The following is a 12,537-nucleotide window of genomic DNA, read 5'->3' as shown; positions in this document are numbered from 1 at the left end:
TGAAGAGAGAAACAAAATTAAGCTCAAACGGTGGAATAGCTGGATCACCAATCAATGAAATAAATTAGTTTTAATGTTTTAAAAGAATATGCTTGAATATTTCCACTTTAAGACCAACTAACTCTAATTGTTTTATATCTTTACATCTTACAAAAGACAACACCTACATTGGCCACAATCTTAACTTCCTTGTACTGCATCTCGTAGAAAATATCTGCATTTCCCAGAGCCTCCAGCAGAGGAGGTCCTGCTTTCAACTCTTTCTCCAGGAAGCTGACAAACTCCTGCAGCTTCAGGCTGCCATCCTCGAAGTCCTTGGCAAATTTGTTCCCCCCTGCCTTATCTAACACAAGAGACAGTTGACAAGCAAGCCATTAAACACAAGGTTTACTCAATTTTTAAAAAGTTAAATCAGAAAAAAAGCTAACAGAACAGTCAGAAGGTCAGTGCTGATGCCGAATGCATCAGGGGAAAAATAAATAACACACTTTTTTTTTTTTCAGAGAACTGCATCCAGCTTAACAAGAATAATCCATTGACCTATCGATGAACCCTTTTCACCGATGCCATTCTCAGAACTGGTACATGGGCCTTTTCAGAAATAAGATGCAAAGACTTAACAGCCATTGTTTACGGTGTGTGTTTAATGTGTGTACTGGCTGTGCAAGAGCTTTCAGCTGAGGCTAGAGAAAAACTTACCAGTACTAAAAAACATTTCAAATGCATGTGGAGAATTCAAATCTCCTCAACATGTAATTTGTTAAATTATTTCATTTATAAGCTCAGATATCAGGGAACTAAGCACAGTTCATCAGTGAGTTTTGCACTGAGACAGATGTTTAAAACAAACAAACAAAACTCCCTGGTGATAAAGCTGAGCTGATGCATTTCAGAATGTGAGAACACAAATGTCTGTCCCAGTCAGACTGGTCATTACTTGGGTTTTTAACCCGCACTGTGGTTTCAGATTGTGTCAATATGCAAGCAGCACAACTAATAGTCCCGTACGTCCACCACAAGCTAGTGCTAATCACGTGTTCTGCTGCCCGCACACTACAACAGGGAGCACCCTCACTTAAGATAAGATAGATTTCTCTTATTATGAGCATGTCTTAAGCAAACAGTTTCCTTCAGTGTGCTGCATGTCATAAAGGACAAATGTTGAAAGATGAGACTCAATTTTTAGATTCTGTAACATCGCTGAAGCAGACTAATTTACAATAAAATACAAAAGTAAAAGCAAAAAAGCAATTATCAGATGAAAATAAATTGGTTCACTTTAACAAGTGCAACAATTTGAGTTGTTGATATGAGTATAAAGTGTTGTGACAGTGAGGGATGTGTTGCCTTGTAGAAAACTATTTTTAAAAGGACTTTAGGTACAATTAAAGTACAGGTGTGTTGTCTAAAACCATCACAAGTCCATGTTTTTGTTGTTTGTTTTTAACTTTACCCTCCATGCCCACACCTAAGGCCTGTAACAAGCCAGGAAGACCCCTGCTAGTGATATGTATACTTGTTTTGAAAGGACATAAAAATCCAGTATGTTTGAGACTTAAGACAAAGTACAGAAGACAACAGGTGTGCACTGATGTACAAATAAGCCCAGTGACATCTGACTAGGGGTGGGTTTTTATAATCGATTTATCGATTAAAATCGATTCTGGCTTGGATTACGTAAAATCCATTCATTAAAATCCTGAAATGATTTTTTAATATAAATTTATTTTGCCCGAAATGCCAGAATCTCAGGTGAAATCTCACAAAACTTCAACAACCACCAAACAGCTAAAACAGTAAATGAGAGCAGGAACACGGATTCTGCACAAAGACTTAAACACACAGCGCAGCCCGCGGATCAGAATCAGATGTCGAATTTCTCACAGTCGGGGCTGAAAGCCGACAGCCCGCTGATTCTGATCTGTCGGCGGGTCCGCGCTTTGTGTTCACGCCCTTTATGCGCTGATTCTAAAGCTGTTAGTTTGATGTCTCTCCAAACAATATTGACCGAACCAGCAGCAAAAGAAGATCCAAACTACACTTCACACAAACATCGTCATGTATTCACTCTTACTTTTACTGTTTTGCTTCTACCATGATGCACAGCTCTCTCTCCCTCTCTCTCTCTGTATGGTTTTCTGCATTATTCGCTTGCTTGTTATGCACAAGTCTACCTTTGTTTACAGCGCTATCGGCCGACTTTTTTTTTCTTTCCGTTTTATATACTTCCGAAAAGAAAACCTAATTTCTGCCGTTCAATGCTGAACAAATTTAAACTTTTTAAAATTATGCAAAATGCTTAGCCGTGTCTCTAATAAAACCGCTGTAACTTCAGAGGTAATGTTCATATGTTGATTAATGGTTTTCTTTCGTTTTTGATGTACTGCAGAATATTTTTATAAAATCCCAGGCCAGGAAAAATCACCTTCATGTGTTTCTGTGTTTTATCTTCAGCTACTTTGACACAAAGGCATCTGCTGTGACGCTCACACCTTTGATAAAGTCTTGCGTGTGTCAGCTTCCTTTTTATAGATACAAAAATATGTAAATGTACTAATCTGAATTATAATATTTCTGACTGTCAAAATTTCCCAGATTCAAATCGAAATGAATCGAATCGAATCGAATTAAATCGAATCGTGGATCGAATCGATTCTGGACCTTGTGAATCGGAATTGAATCGATTCTAGAAATCAGTGACGATACCCAGCCCTACATCTGACCTTTAAGTCTCTTGAGGGCCTCCGTGCTGCAGACATCCACCCGGAGAGCTGACAGCTGCTTTTCTTGAAACTCTTCTTCGGCAACAGCTTGCCTATATTTTAACAATTGTTCAATGAGGGAGTGGGGCTAGAAAAGAGAGAGTGCAAATGATTTAACATCACAAGATGTTGTTATATTGTGGTTGATTTTCAGGCTTTTTAGAAAAGAAAAGAAAAGAAAAAAGAAAAATCCAGGAAAACACAAAGAAGGCCTACCGTGAACTCCGCCACAATCTTGGATTTCAGGGCAGCTTTGGAATTAGCAGGAGCTAGAGAGTAAAAAGAAATTACTTTAAAAACACTGTAAGGTTTCTGGAAATATTCCAAACAGACAGCGTTAACTTAAGGATGATTTAGTAACCTATGCCCACACTAATACGTTTTCAGCAGTGCCCACACTACCTCAGTATTTTAGCACCTCAAACAGACTTTTTGTTAAATTGCTGACTTTCAGTTTTCTTTGAACAGCGTTTTCCCACACACATACTTTATTCAGCAGCGCCACCAAGTTATATTTTAAAATCTATTGAAGCATTTTTAAAATTTATATTGTTCATCAATGTACAAATTTAATAACTAGCAACTTACAACACTCCCAATTACCAGCAGGTTGACCAGAGGAGTGTACTACCAAACAGGAATTGAATTTATTGAGGTAGGTCACGGTCACTGAGACTTTAGTTTTTAGTTTGAAAAAGTTTCGAAAATCCTAGGTGACTATTTCTCAAGTTATCGCATTCACAAACTTGGGAGTTCATGTTGCCTGCCCACCTGCCCAGTAGGGTGCCGACAATATACTATCAGCTTCTTATGGATGAGGGGTAAAAAAACTATTTCATCCATCCATCCATCCTCAGAGGTTGGGTTGCAGGGGCAGCAGCTTAAGCCAAACCCAATACCAACTGTAATCAATCATATTCTCCCATGTCTTAACAATGTGTCTTCATACTCGAATAACTTGAAGTCAGCAATTTTGCTTCACTTTCCTTCGTCGTTTCAAATAACCACGAAGTGAATAACTGACTTTAAAACCAACTAATTAAACCTCCAGTATTTACAGCATTGCATTGAGATTGTTAATTTCCTGTTTCCTGCTACCATGATGACCTTATAAATATATTTAATATATTTAAATATTTTGAATAACATTTTCACATTGTCATCATTTCTAGTAAAGAAAGTTCTGGTCTTTCTTTTTCTGGACATTGCTGTTCTTCCTAAGTAGTCATTTCTGCATCTACCATACGTAACACATTCATGCAATAAAAGTTTCCTGGCATGTTAGTAAAGAATAATATATAGTTTGGTTTTTAAAAAAACAAAAAAAACAAAAACAAAACACTGACAAAACTCTGAAGTGACAAACTGACCATTTGCAGGTGTAGCCTCTTTTTCCTTTTCTTTTTCCTTTTCCTTGTCTTTTTCCTTTTCTTTTTCTTTTTCCTTCTGCTTCTCTCGCTCCTTTTCCTTTTTATTCAAGTTGGCTTTGAACTGGGCAATGACTTCCTCGGGATACACACTTCTTTCTTCCCAAATGGAAAAGATCCTTTCCACTGACCTGCGAACCTTCCCATCTCTAACAGAGTAAAATGATAAACAACACACAGACCTTAATACCTTTTTAGTGATAGGCATGACGGGTTAAAAGAGAAACAAAATGCAGTGATGGGTGAACAGTACCGTAGAATAAACACTATGTACTTACTTGATCAGCTGAGCAGCATTAGGAAGAACCTCTGAGAAGGCTGAACGAAAAACGATGGCATTCTTTCTTTTGCAGTTTTGTATCACATCGTTGGCAAGGTAGAAAAGATTCAAGCGGTGATTGTTATCAGCTGAAAAAAAGAAAAGCAGAGAAATAAAGGACTCAATCTGGAGTTTAGATCACTATTAGCCTATTTACACTAGTTTCTACTTGGTTACTGCAACTTTGCAACTGTTACCATAACACAAAATTTCTGCTTTTGTGGAAACATTCACATCCAGTGAAAGCTGCTGCTGGATGTGAATGGAAGCCAACATTAGATACTGTGCTTACAGATGAAAGCAGTATACTTGAACGCCAACAAGGGAAAACCAATTCAGTCATTTATTCAATAAACAACAAGGTATAGTCTTAGCCTCAGGAGCTAGCATTGCCCTCTTTTGCAGAAACGACTTCTGCATGTGTTTATTCACCAGTCTTTGAAAATTTTAACAAGCTTAAGTCAAAGTCTCCCAGAAAAAAATACTTGCATGTATATCCAATTTCAAATCTCAATAAAACATTTAAAAAGAAATCAAATAGGATTCAATTATTTTTCACGTCACTTTTTAATCACTCCTTGGTGAATTTTCCGACTCTGCTAACTATCATCCTCCTGCTGAAAGGCCCTCCAATTTAGTCAACTTGAACTTTTGGACAGATGACCCGTGAAAGCCATCTGCAGTCTACACCAAACATCTCTACTGTTTCTCTGGCTAAACCACAACATCTCTGACTTATTTTACCGCATTATTGTAAGAGGCCTGGAGAACTGGAAAACTTTCAGTTACCATCACTGTAGAGATACTATAGCTACAGCAAAAAGCTGAAGATCGTTTCTTCTTGTGATGGTCTGGATCAGTCAACTTATGCATACGTTTCCATTTCAAGAAGGAATACAATTGTGGCAAGGACACAATGAGTTTTGCTGCTTTAGGGAGTAAACAATACTACAGGTTAAATTCTGGATTTTGGGAAATAAATGTCGTATATAAAAATATCTAAACCTCTTAATGTGTTTTTTTACATTTGAATTAGACTGGATTATCACCTCAGTCTAAAACAGAAGCAGCCTTTTATAAACACAATAATTTAAAGGTTAATCTACCAGTAAATTAACTTTGTTAAAAAAAAATAATAATAATAACAATAAACAAGAAGAAAAGGAGGTGAAAGTATTTCCTCTGCCTCAGCTCTCACCTCGTTACCTTCCATTATATACAGCAAGCTGTGCCAAGATAACTTTTTGAGTTCCTGACCTTTTAATTAAACCCCCAAAAGTCAGCAAATTTTAGGCTGGTAAAACAAACCTTTAAAAACCTTTTTTTAAAGTAGTTTCTTAATAGCAATAATTAACATACAAAACACAATATTATGCATTTAAATTTAATTTGAAACTATTAAATCAGTTCCATCATAATATCAATTTTAAATATCAGTGAAACCTGTGGCACAACAGTAAAGACACAGAGTGTCAGTCTGTGACTAAGCACGAGGAGCTTGGCAGCCTTCTTTCGCTGCATCTTAACTGCATCCTGCTGCAGAATGCTTTACAAATTTCTCCATTCAAGTGATTATATACCAGTTTACTCCGACACAACCTACACACAACCATTCATTACAACTTCTCATTAGTCTGGTGGTGGGTAACCTTGTAACATTTTAAAACCAACATTTACTTATTGTTTTAATCCAATATTAATAACTTTAATCCAGTAGTAATTCATGTGGCCATTAGTGAGGTCAGTTAACTAGCTCAGCATTGCCCTGATTTGAAGGAGAGATGAGCTGTATAAAAAGGTCTTTTAAATCTTTAACAATAGCTGTTCAACCTGAAGTCAAACTCAAAACACTCATCTCACTAATAAAAGGAATCTCTGTATGCATGTGTGGGATCATCTGTTTTTGCATACTGTTGTATGATCTACTTTGAACTTGGTATGTTTTTAAATAAGCAGCTCTCTCCCTCTTCCTTTTATAAATTTAAAAGATGTTTTCTGTTTTGCTTGCACAGCTAAAGTATTACCTATAGGTGAGGTGTTTAGGAAATTCTACATCAGTACCACCTATTAACACAAATAAGTCTCAACCTGTGGAAACTGAGGTTGTGGCTTAGTTAAATCTCTGCATGTGCATTCCCAGTAGTGCTGTGACAGCAAGGAAGGTGAGTTTAACCACCAATTAATTAATTATCCTTTCACAACCAATGCCGTGCATTTTAGGAACGTGTAAATTGTAGTAACAGAACTTAAGAGACAACATCTTTGTATGAAAATTAGTGAAAACACCCAAACAGCAAACAAATCAAATTTTAATTTGTGTGACAGGAGATCTTTCTTCAATCAAACTCCGCTCTAAATCCTACATTAAAACTTTATTTATGAGAGACTTGCGTGTGAAATAATAAAAATGTCACTAAGTAGGACAAAGTATACATACTGCTATTCAACATCATGATGTTAGTTGTTATCCTTTAATAACACAAGTATTGTTGGGCAGAAAACTGAGGAAGATTTATTTTAGAATCTATATTATTCATGATTAGACAAGATAAAGGAACAATGAATATTTAATTAACGTAATACTGTTTCACTGTGTTCAATTTTTTCATCTTCTTTTTTTCTACTTTAGAAGTGATTTTCCCCCACTTGTTTTTAACTTTAAAGGAATTGAGAATTTACTCAGTCATGTTCCTTTTGAATTACACATTACCTTTTTTTGTTAGGTCAAATTTATTTAAAAAGCACATTTAACACAGAGTTGACCACAGTGCTGTACATTAAAGTATAAAGCCCGCTCCCAGAACTACATTAAAATACTTTGCGTATTATAGATCAAGATGTGTGTCTATTCTAATAAACTGAAACACTGACTATACTATAATGCATTAAATTACAATTAAGTAAAAGATACAGTATTAAGCCCAAAAGTTGGAAAATCACAACAACATAAATACTCAAAGTCTACAAAAATGCAATATGACAACAAAGCTTAAGAGTTTAAAATAAGCAGAACTGAACAGAAAAGTGAGACAAAACTGATTTTTAAAAAAAAACAAAAAAAACAAAACAACTAAAATATAAATAAAATAGGTATCACAGTTTGACAGATTTCCTTTCTTAAAACTTGGCATAAAAACTGAAACAGTCTGAAAAAAAAAAAAAAAAAAAAAAAAAAACCTCCACTGCCTGTTGTCTATGTGGTGCAGTGGTTGGTCTGAATTATCCATGACAGACACTTTGGAATCTAAAAAAAGGTCCATCAAGCATTTTTATCATCGTCCACTCAGATCACACTGAAAAATGTTACTCATTACATGTATTGTGCTGCCTCACTCAAATGAGTAGTGAGAGACAACAGTTAAGACGGGCTGACCTCTCCATGACAGAGAGCATCTTTAGCATGTTATCAGCAGCTGGGAACATTATCTCAAAGATAAGAGCAAGCCTCACTCCAGAGCATGTCCTCTACAAACGTGTATTTATGAACCGAATCATCTGTAAAATTTGGAAACTTGTCATTTTGGACCGGAAAAAAAGAATATTTTTAATTTAATTTGAAGCTTGATTTGTACTTATGGACAAAAGCCATTTGGGTTTCATTTTTGCACATTATTATTTTTTTATTTGAATACTACTAGCACTTTAATTTGTATTATCTAATATTTTTATTTATTATATTCAAATTCATATTTTCCTGGGTAATTATTTTAATTTTCTGTGGGATGAGACAACAGGATGATAGTCACAGGTGGGCAGACTTGAGCAGGTGAGGCACTGGAGCCTAGAAGAGGAGGTCTGCCCAACAGGAAGAGGCGATGAGAGTTACTGAAATAATCATTGACTAATCAAAGAAAAATTGGCAGATTATTCAACTACCAAAATAATCTTTAGTTGCAGCCCTACAACAAAGTCCCTTCTGATCAGTTTGCTCTGGTCTCCATCAGCACACAAAAGCTCAAATGGCACACAGCAGTTCATTTGTATTGTCAGCATAAGCTAATCTCATCATTGTTCTGTGGGCAGCGATGCAGGGTGGGAATTATAAAAAAAGAAAAAGAAAAGAAAAATGCCCACATAGTAACTGGACTTAGCCACTGAAACAGAACATCCCATTGGACAGATTAGCTTTCTAAAACACAGGGCCTGAGCCTGAAAAAGAAGAGCCTGCAGCAATAGTGTGTCTGCTGATTTTGTGTGTTTTCAGCACTTTTCTTTCTTTTCATACCAATAGATTACATGCTCAAGATTAGAAAACATGCTTAAATACTGACGGTTCATTTCAGCTTTCTAAATTTTAGTTTATGCCAACTTTCTTACTGGGGTTTATGACTACTAGGGCTGTGCTATCATATATCATTCATGATAACACTGGTACAAATTCTGAAATGATATATTACTACAGAAACATCATTTGTTTTTTATTACAGAGTGTGCCCAACAACAGCTGAAGCCCAGGCATGTCTGAGAGTGAAAGCAATTGTTAGGATGATTAAGATTTAGTATGTGAAACATTAGCTTCAACAACCTCCAACAATCTACAGTACTTTGCAATATATGCAAGAAAACTGTTTCCACTAAACGTGGAAGACACACACACACACACACACACACACACACGTTTTTCTACTTGAAAAAAGAAAGAAAACAAACAAAAACCATAAAGTACAACAGAATGAAAGAGGACCTGCTAGCAGCTGTGATGCTTCACCCAAATATAAACAAATGTCTCCACCGAGCATTGCTGGAACACTCGCTAGTTGCACTCCATATGACAGGATGACTATTACTTAGGCCATTAAGCAGTTGGCTAAATAGCTAAACAGAGATAACATCCCAGGTAGAAAATATTCTTCAGTTTTATTATGCAGCAACTGAAGAGTTACAAAGATAAGTTTACTTAAAAAAAAAATAACTACACTAAATGTTAAGTAGTTATGTTACTTACAGTTTCCAGGAAAAACACTACCCAGGGTACATACGGGTTTACATGTTACTTATGCTGTGTCACTGGATATAATGCTGTGAACTACAATGCTGCTACTACAATGACAGTATCTCATTAAAACATTCCTGAAAGGTGCAGTGAACATTCCTGAACGGATCGGGAAAGTCATCAACCAGGAACCAAATTTGGTTTGTGAATTTGAACAATCTACAACAGAAACAACAACACAGAAGCACTATTTCAATATGACTTTACCAGCACATCAAGCATCCATTTCATTTAATCATGCATGCACCAACATAAATAAAGAAGCACAGAATATGTAGGGCAGTTGGCCTGCCTTGTTCTTCCCACACAATTCTACAAAGCTGATGAAATTTATTTACTGCAGGCTTAAAAATAACAATCAGCCCATAACCCATCAGAACCTATACAAATACAGATAAAGGCAGCAAATGTATTTCTAATAGCAATGGATAAGGAGGGAGAGACTTATCAAATGTACTGTAGACACTTAAGGGGCACAAATTAAAGAAACGGGAGTGAAAAAAACTGAAGTATATTGCAGAGACTTTGACTAGCTCTAAATAATACAAACAGGTGCAAATTTATATGGACTTGAGGGAAAAGTTTAAAAACAGCGTTACTACATTCTCAACACATGATTCGGTTTGTTTGTTTGGGTGTTTTTTTAAGCAAAGAATGAAAGTTTTCAAACACATCTCATCATCATCCATGAGAATCTGTCACAAAAAGCTCACCTAGCAACTGACCAAAATGCATAATCCTCTTCAGCTTTTGGGTGAGCTGTCTTCAGTAATACAAGTCTTTTTGTTAGCAAGATTACGCAAACAAACTACCAGGCCAAGGTGGAGAATAGGAAAAGGAAGAAGCCATTACATTTGGTGCCGATCTGAATTAGTTTCTTTAAAAAACGCACAGTTTGGCATTGGCAGACAAGTGTGCTGATTAACTGCCCTTCCACTGAATTGCTCCACACTGCGATTACGGCTGGTCTTATTAGATTTATTATGCAGGAGGATTCATAAAAACTCATAAGATACAAGTACATGGAGGGAGTAGAGATAAGAGTGCCGCCTTGAAATGTCAACATAGTGTTAGAGTGCAAAAGCAGAGATGACTGCAGTGACTAAGGAGATGCTTTCAAGGCTACAACTCTTCATAACTCCTTCTTGATAACTTGTTCTATTATGGAGGGCTCTTTTAACATTTAATCAACACAACTAACTAGCAGCTATTTATTTTTTATTATTTGGCCATTACATGTTTTGGGATCTAGAACTACATCCAATTTAGGGTTTTGGGGAGTGCTGAAGCCTACACCAGATGTCACCAGACCTTAATAATGTGAGTCCTTGACAGGTTGCCAGTCCATAACAAGGCAAACACACAGAGACAAAACCATCCACACACACATCCAGTTTAAAACCACAAGTTAACCCAGCATGTACGTCTTTGGACTGTGGGAGGAAGTTTTAGTACCGACAGAGAACCAACGCATCCACAAGGGGAACATACAAAGTTAATAAAAAGCATAAGACATAAAAAGCAAGATCTATGAGCAATTGTGTTTCCAATATATCTGACATATTAACAAAATATTTCTTATGTAGCAAAATAATTAGTATATGTTGATTTAAGAAAGCTACAATGATAAGACTCATGCCTCTTATGAGACCTCTTTACACTCTCAACACCTTAAATCAGAATTACTGGTACAGATATAAATTTTATTATTTAAAAGTGCATTTCAGATATCTAGCATGGAGCTTGAAAGGCACAAAATTACATCCTTACTAGATAAAAGTTTAACCTAACTAGACAGGATTTAATATCAAACAACGTAACTTCTACTTCTAATGTAAGAACTGTTGCGCACGTGTACTCTGCTACTTAAGATATAATTAATTAGAAACCAGTCTAAACACGTTATGGAAATGTCAACGGGGATTATAACACGTCAGAACTAAATAATAACTATCTAACACATTTTAAACAGAAGCCAATAGTAAAGAGTGAGGTGCTGTAATTAAAGCGTATTACACGATATCTACACTGCACATACCCACTATATGGCATTATCGTTAATACTAATCTGACGGGAGATAAATGAAGTGTAGATAGTTTAAACGACGTTATCACCGTTTGTTTGGAAAGTTTGGAACTACAGCTAGTTGAGTTAATTTTGCACTTTTAGTATAAATGTTAAATTAGCTTGTCGGTAAAAATTAATAATATAATAACAATGAAAGGGACATACGAGTTTAATTTAAGTGGATCGCTCCTTTATCGCTTCACGCGTCCAATAAATAAACTATGCTCGATACGACCAGCCGTCAGGAACAACTCAAACCACCATGCACCAACTAAAGCTAACATGTAGCTGATTAAATCCGTCTAAAAATAATCTTTTTTATCATGTTTGCTCTTCGGCTTAAAAGCGCAGTGCCGTGAACCCCGGGAGGCCCGACTGTAAACATCGCTAGCAGTAGCTTTGCTAACATTAGCAGCTAATTTCAAGCAACGGCAGCGTTAGCTTATAAATATGCTGCATATCAAAAAACTTGAACTTTGTTCAGGGGGTAAAAATTGCTCTTTTGTGCACTAAACTACTTTGTCCCTAACGCAATAAACTGCAGCCGAGTTTTGCAAACTGGTAGCTGGTCCAGACAGAAATCCATTTGAAAAATGGCTAAAATACGCTAGCTAGCGGATTAGCTTCAGTGACAAGCTACTCACATTTCTTGAGCCACTTCATCCAGTAGCGGACGATAAGGCTGTGATGTTTCTTGTTTTCAATGCACCAAGTTGAAAGTCCTTGTATTGACTCCATAGTGTTTGAAACTCCCTGAAAACGCCGATCCAAAGACGCTTCCAGAGCAGCGGTGGAGCTGCGTGAGCCGTGACCGCTTGCAGCCCCTGAACCGGCCGCCATCTTTCCAACTGTGTGGTGCTGCTGGGGATGGAGGAGCTAAACTAATGAGGACTGCTGGGGGTAAAACACGCCCCCCTGTTTTACTTTATTAGGAGAGCAAAACTAGAGCTACAAGCACAAGTGCAAAA

At 36.6% G+C, this 12,537-nt stretch overlaps 1 protein-coding gene across 1 annotated transcript in view; it reads right to left on the bottom strand.

The window, feature by feature from the left end:
• The window catches only part of rprd2b (regulation of nuclear pre-mRNA domain containing 2b), a 17,193-nt gene extending 4,656 nt beyond the window's left edge, over positions 1–12,537 (bottom strand). Inside the window, exons 1-6 of the mRNA XM_085177395.1 lie at positions 12,214–12,537; positions 4,468–4,597; positions 4,133–4,338; positions 2,979–3,031; positions 2,724–2,850; positions 168–343 (exon numbers count right to left, since the gene is read on the bottom strand). Of these exons, the coding sequence (XP_085033521.1) occupies positions 168–343; positions 2,724–2,850; positions 2,979–3,031; positions 4,133–4,338; positions 4,468–4,597; positions 12,214–12,409 (888 nt within the window). The 5' untranslated portion in view covers positions 12,410–12,537. The remainder of the gene's footprint in view (positions 1–167; positions 344–2,723; positions 2,851–2,978; positions 3,032–4,132; positions 4,339–4,467; positions 4,598–12,213) is intronic.

The sequence above is a fragment of the Neolamprologus multifasciatus genome, chromosome 11 (genome assembly GCF_963576455.1).
Source record: "Neolamprologus multifasciatus chromosome 11, fNeoMul1.2, whole genome shotgun sequence".
In the NCBI taxonomy this organism is placed as follows: domain Eukaryota; kingdom Metazoa; phylum Chordata; class Actinopteri; order Cichliformes; family Cichlidae; genus Neolamprologus; species Neolamprologus multifasciatus.
The sequence above is the reverse complement of the archived record's forward strand: the minus strand, read 5'-3'. Positions and strand labels throughout refer to the sequence as shown.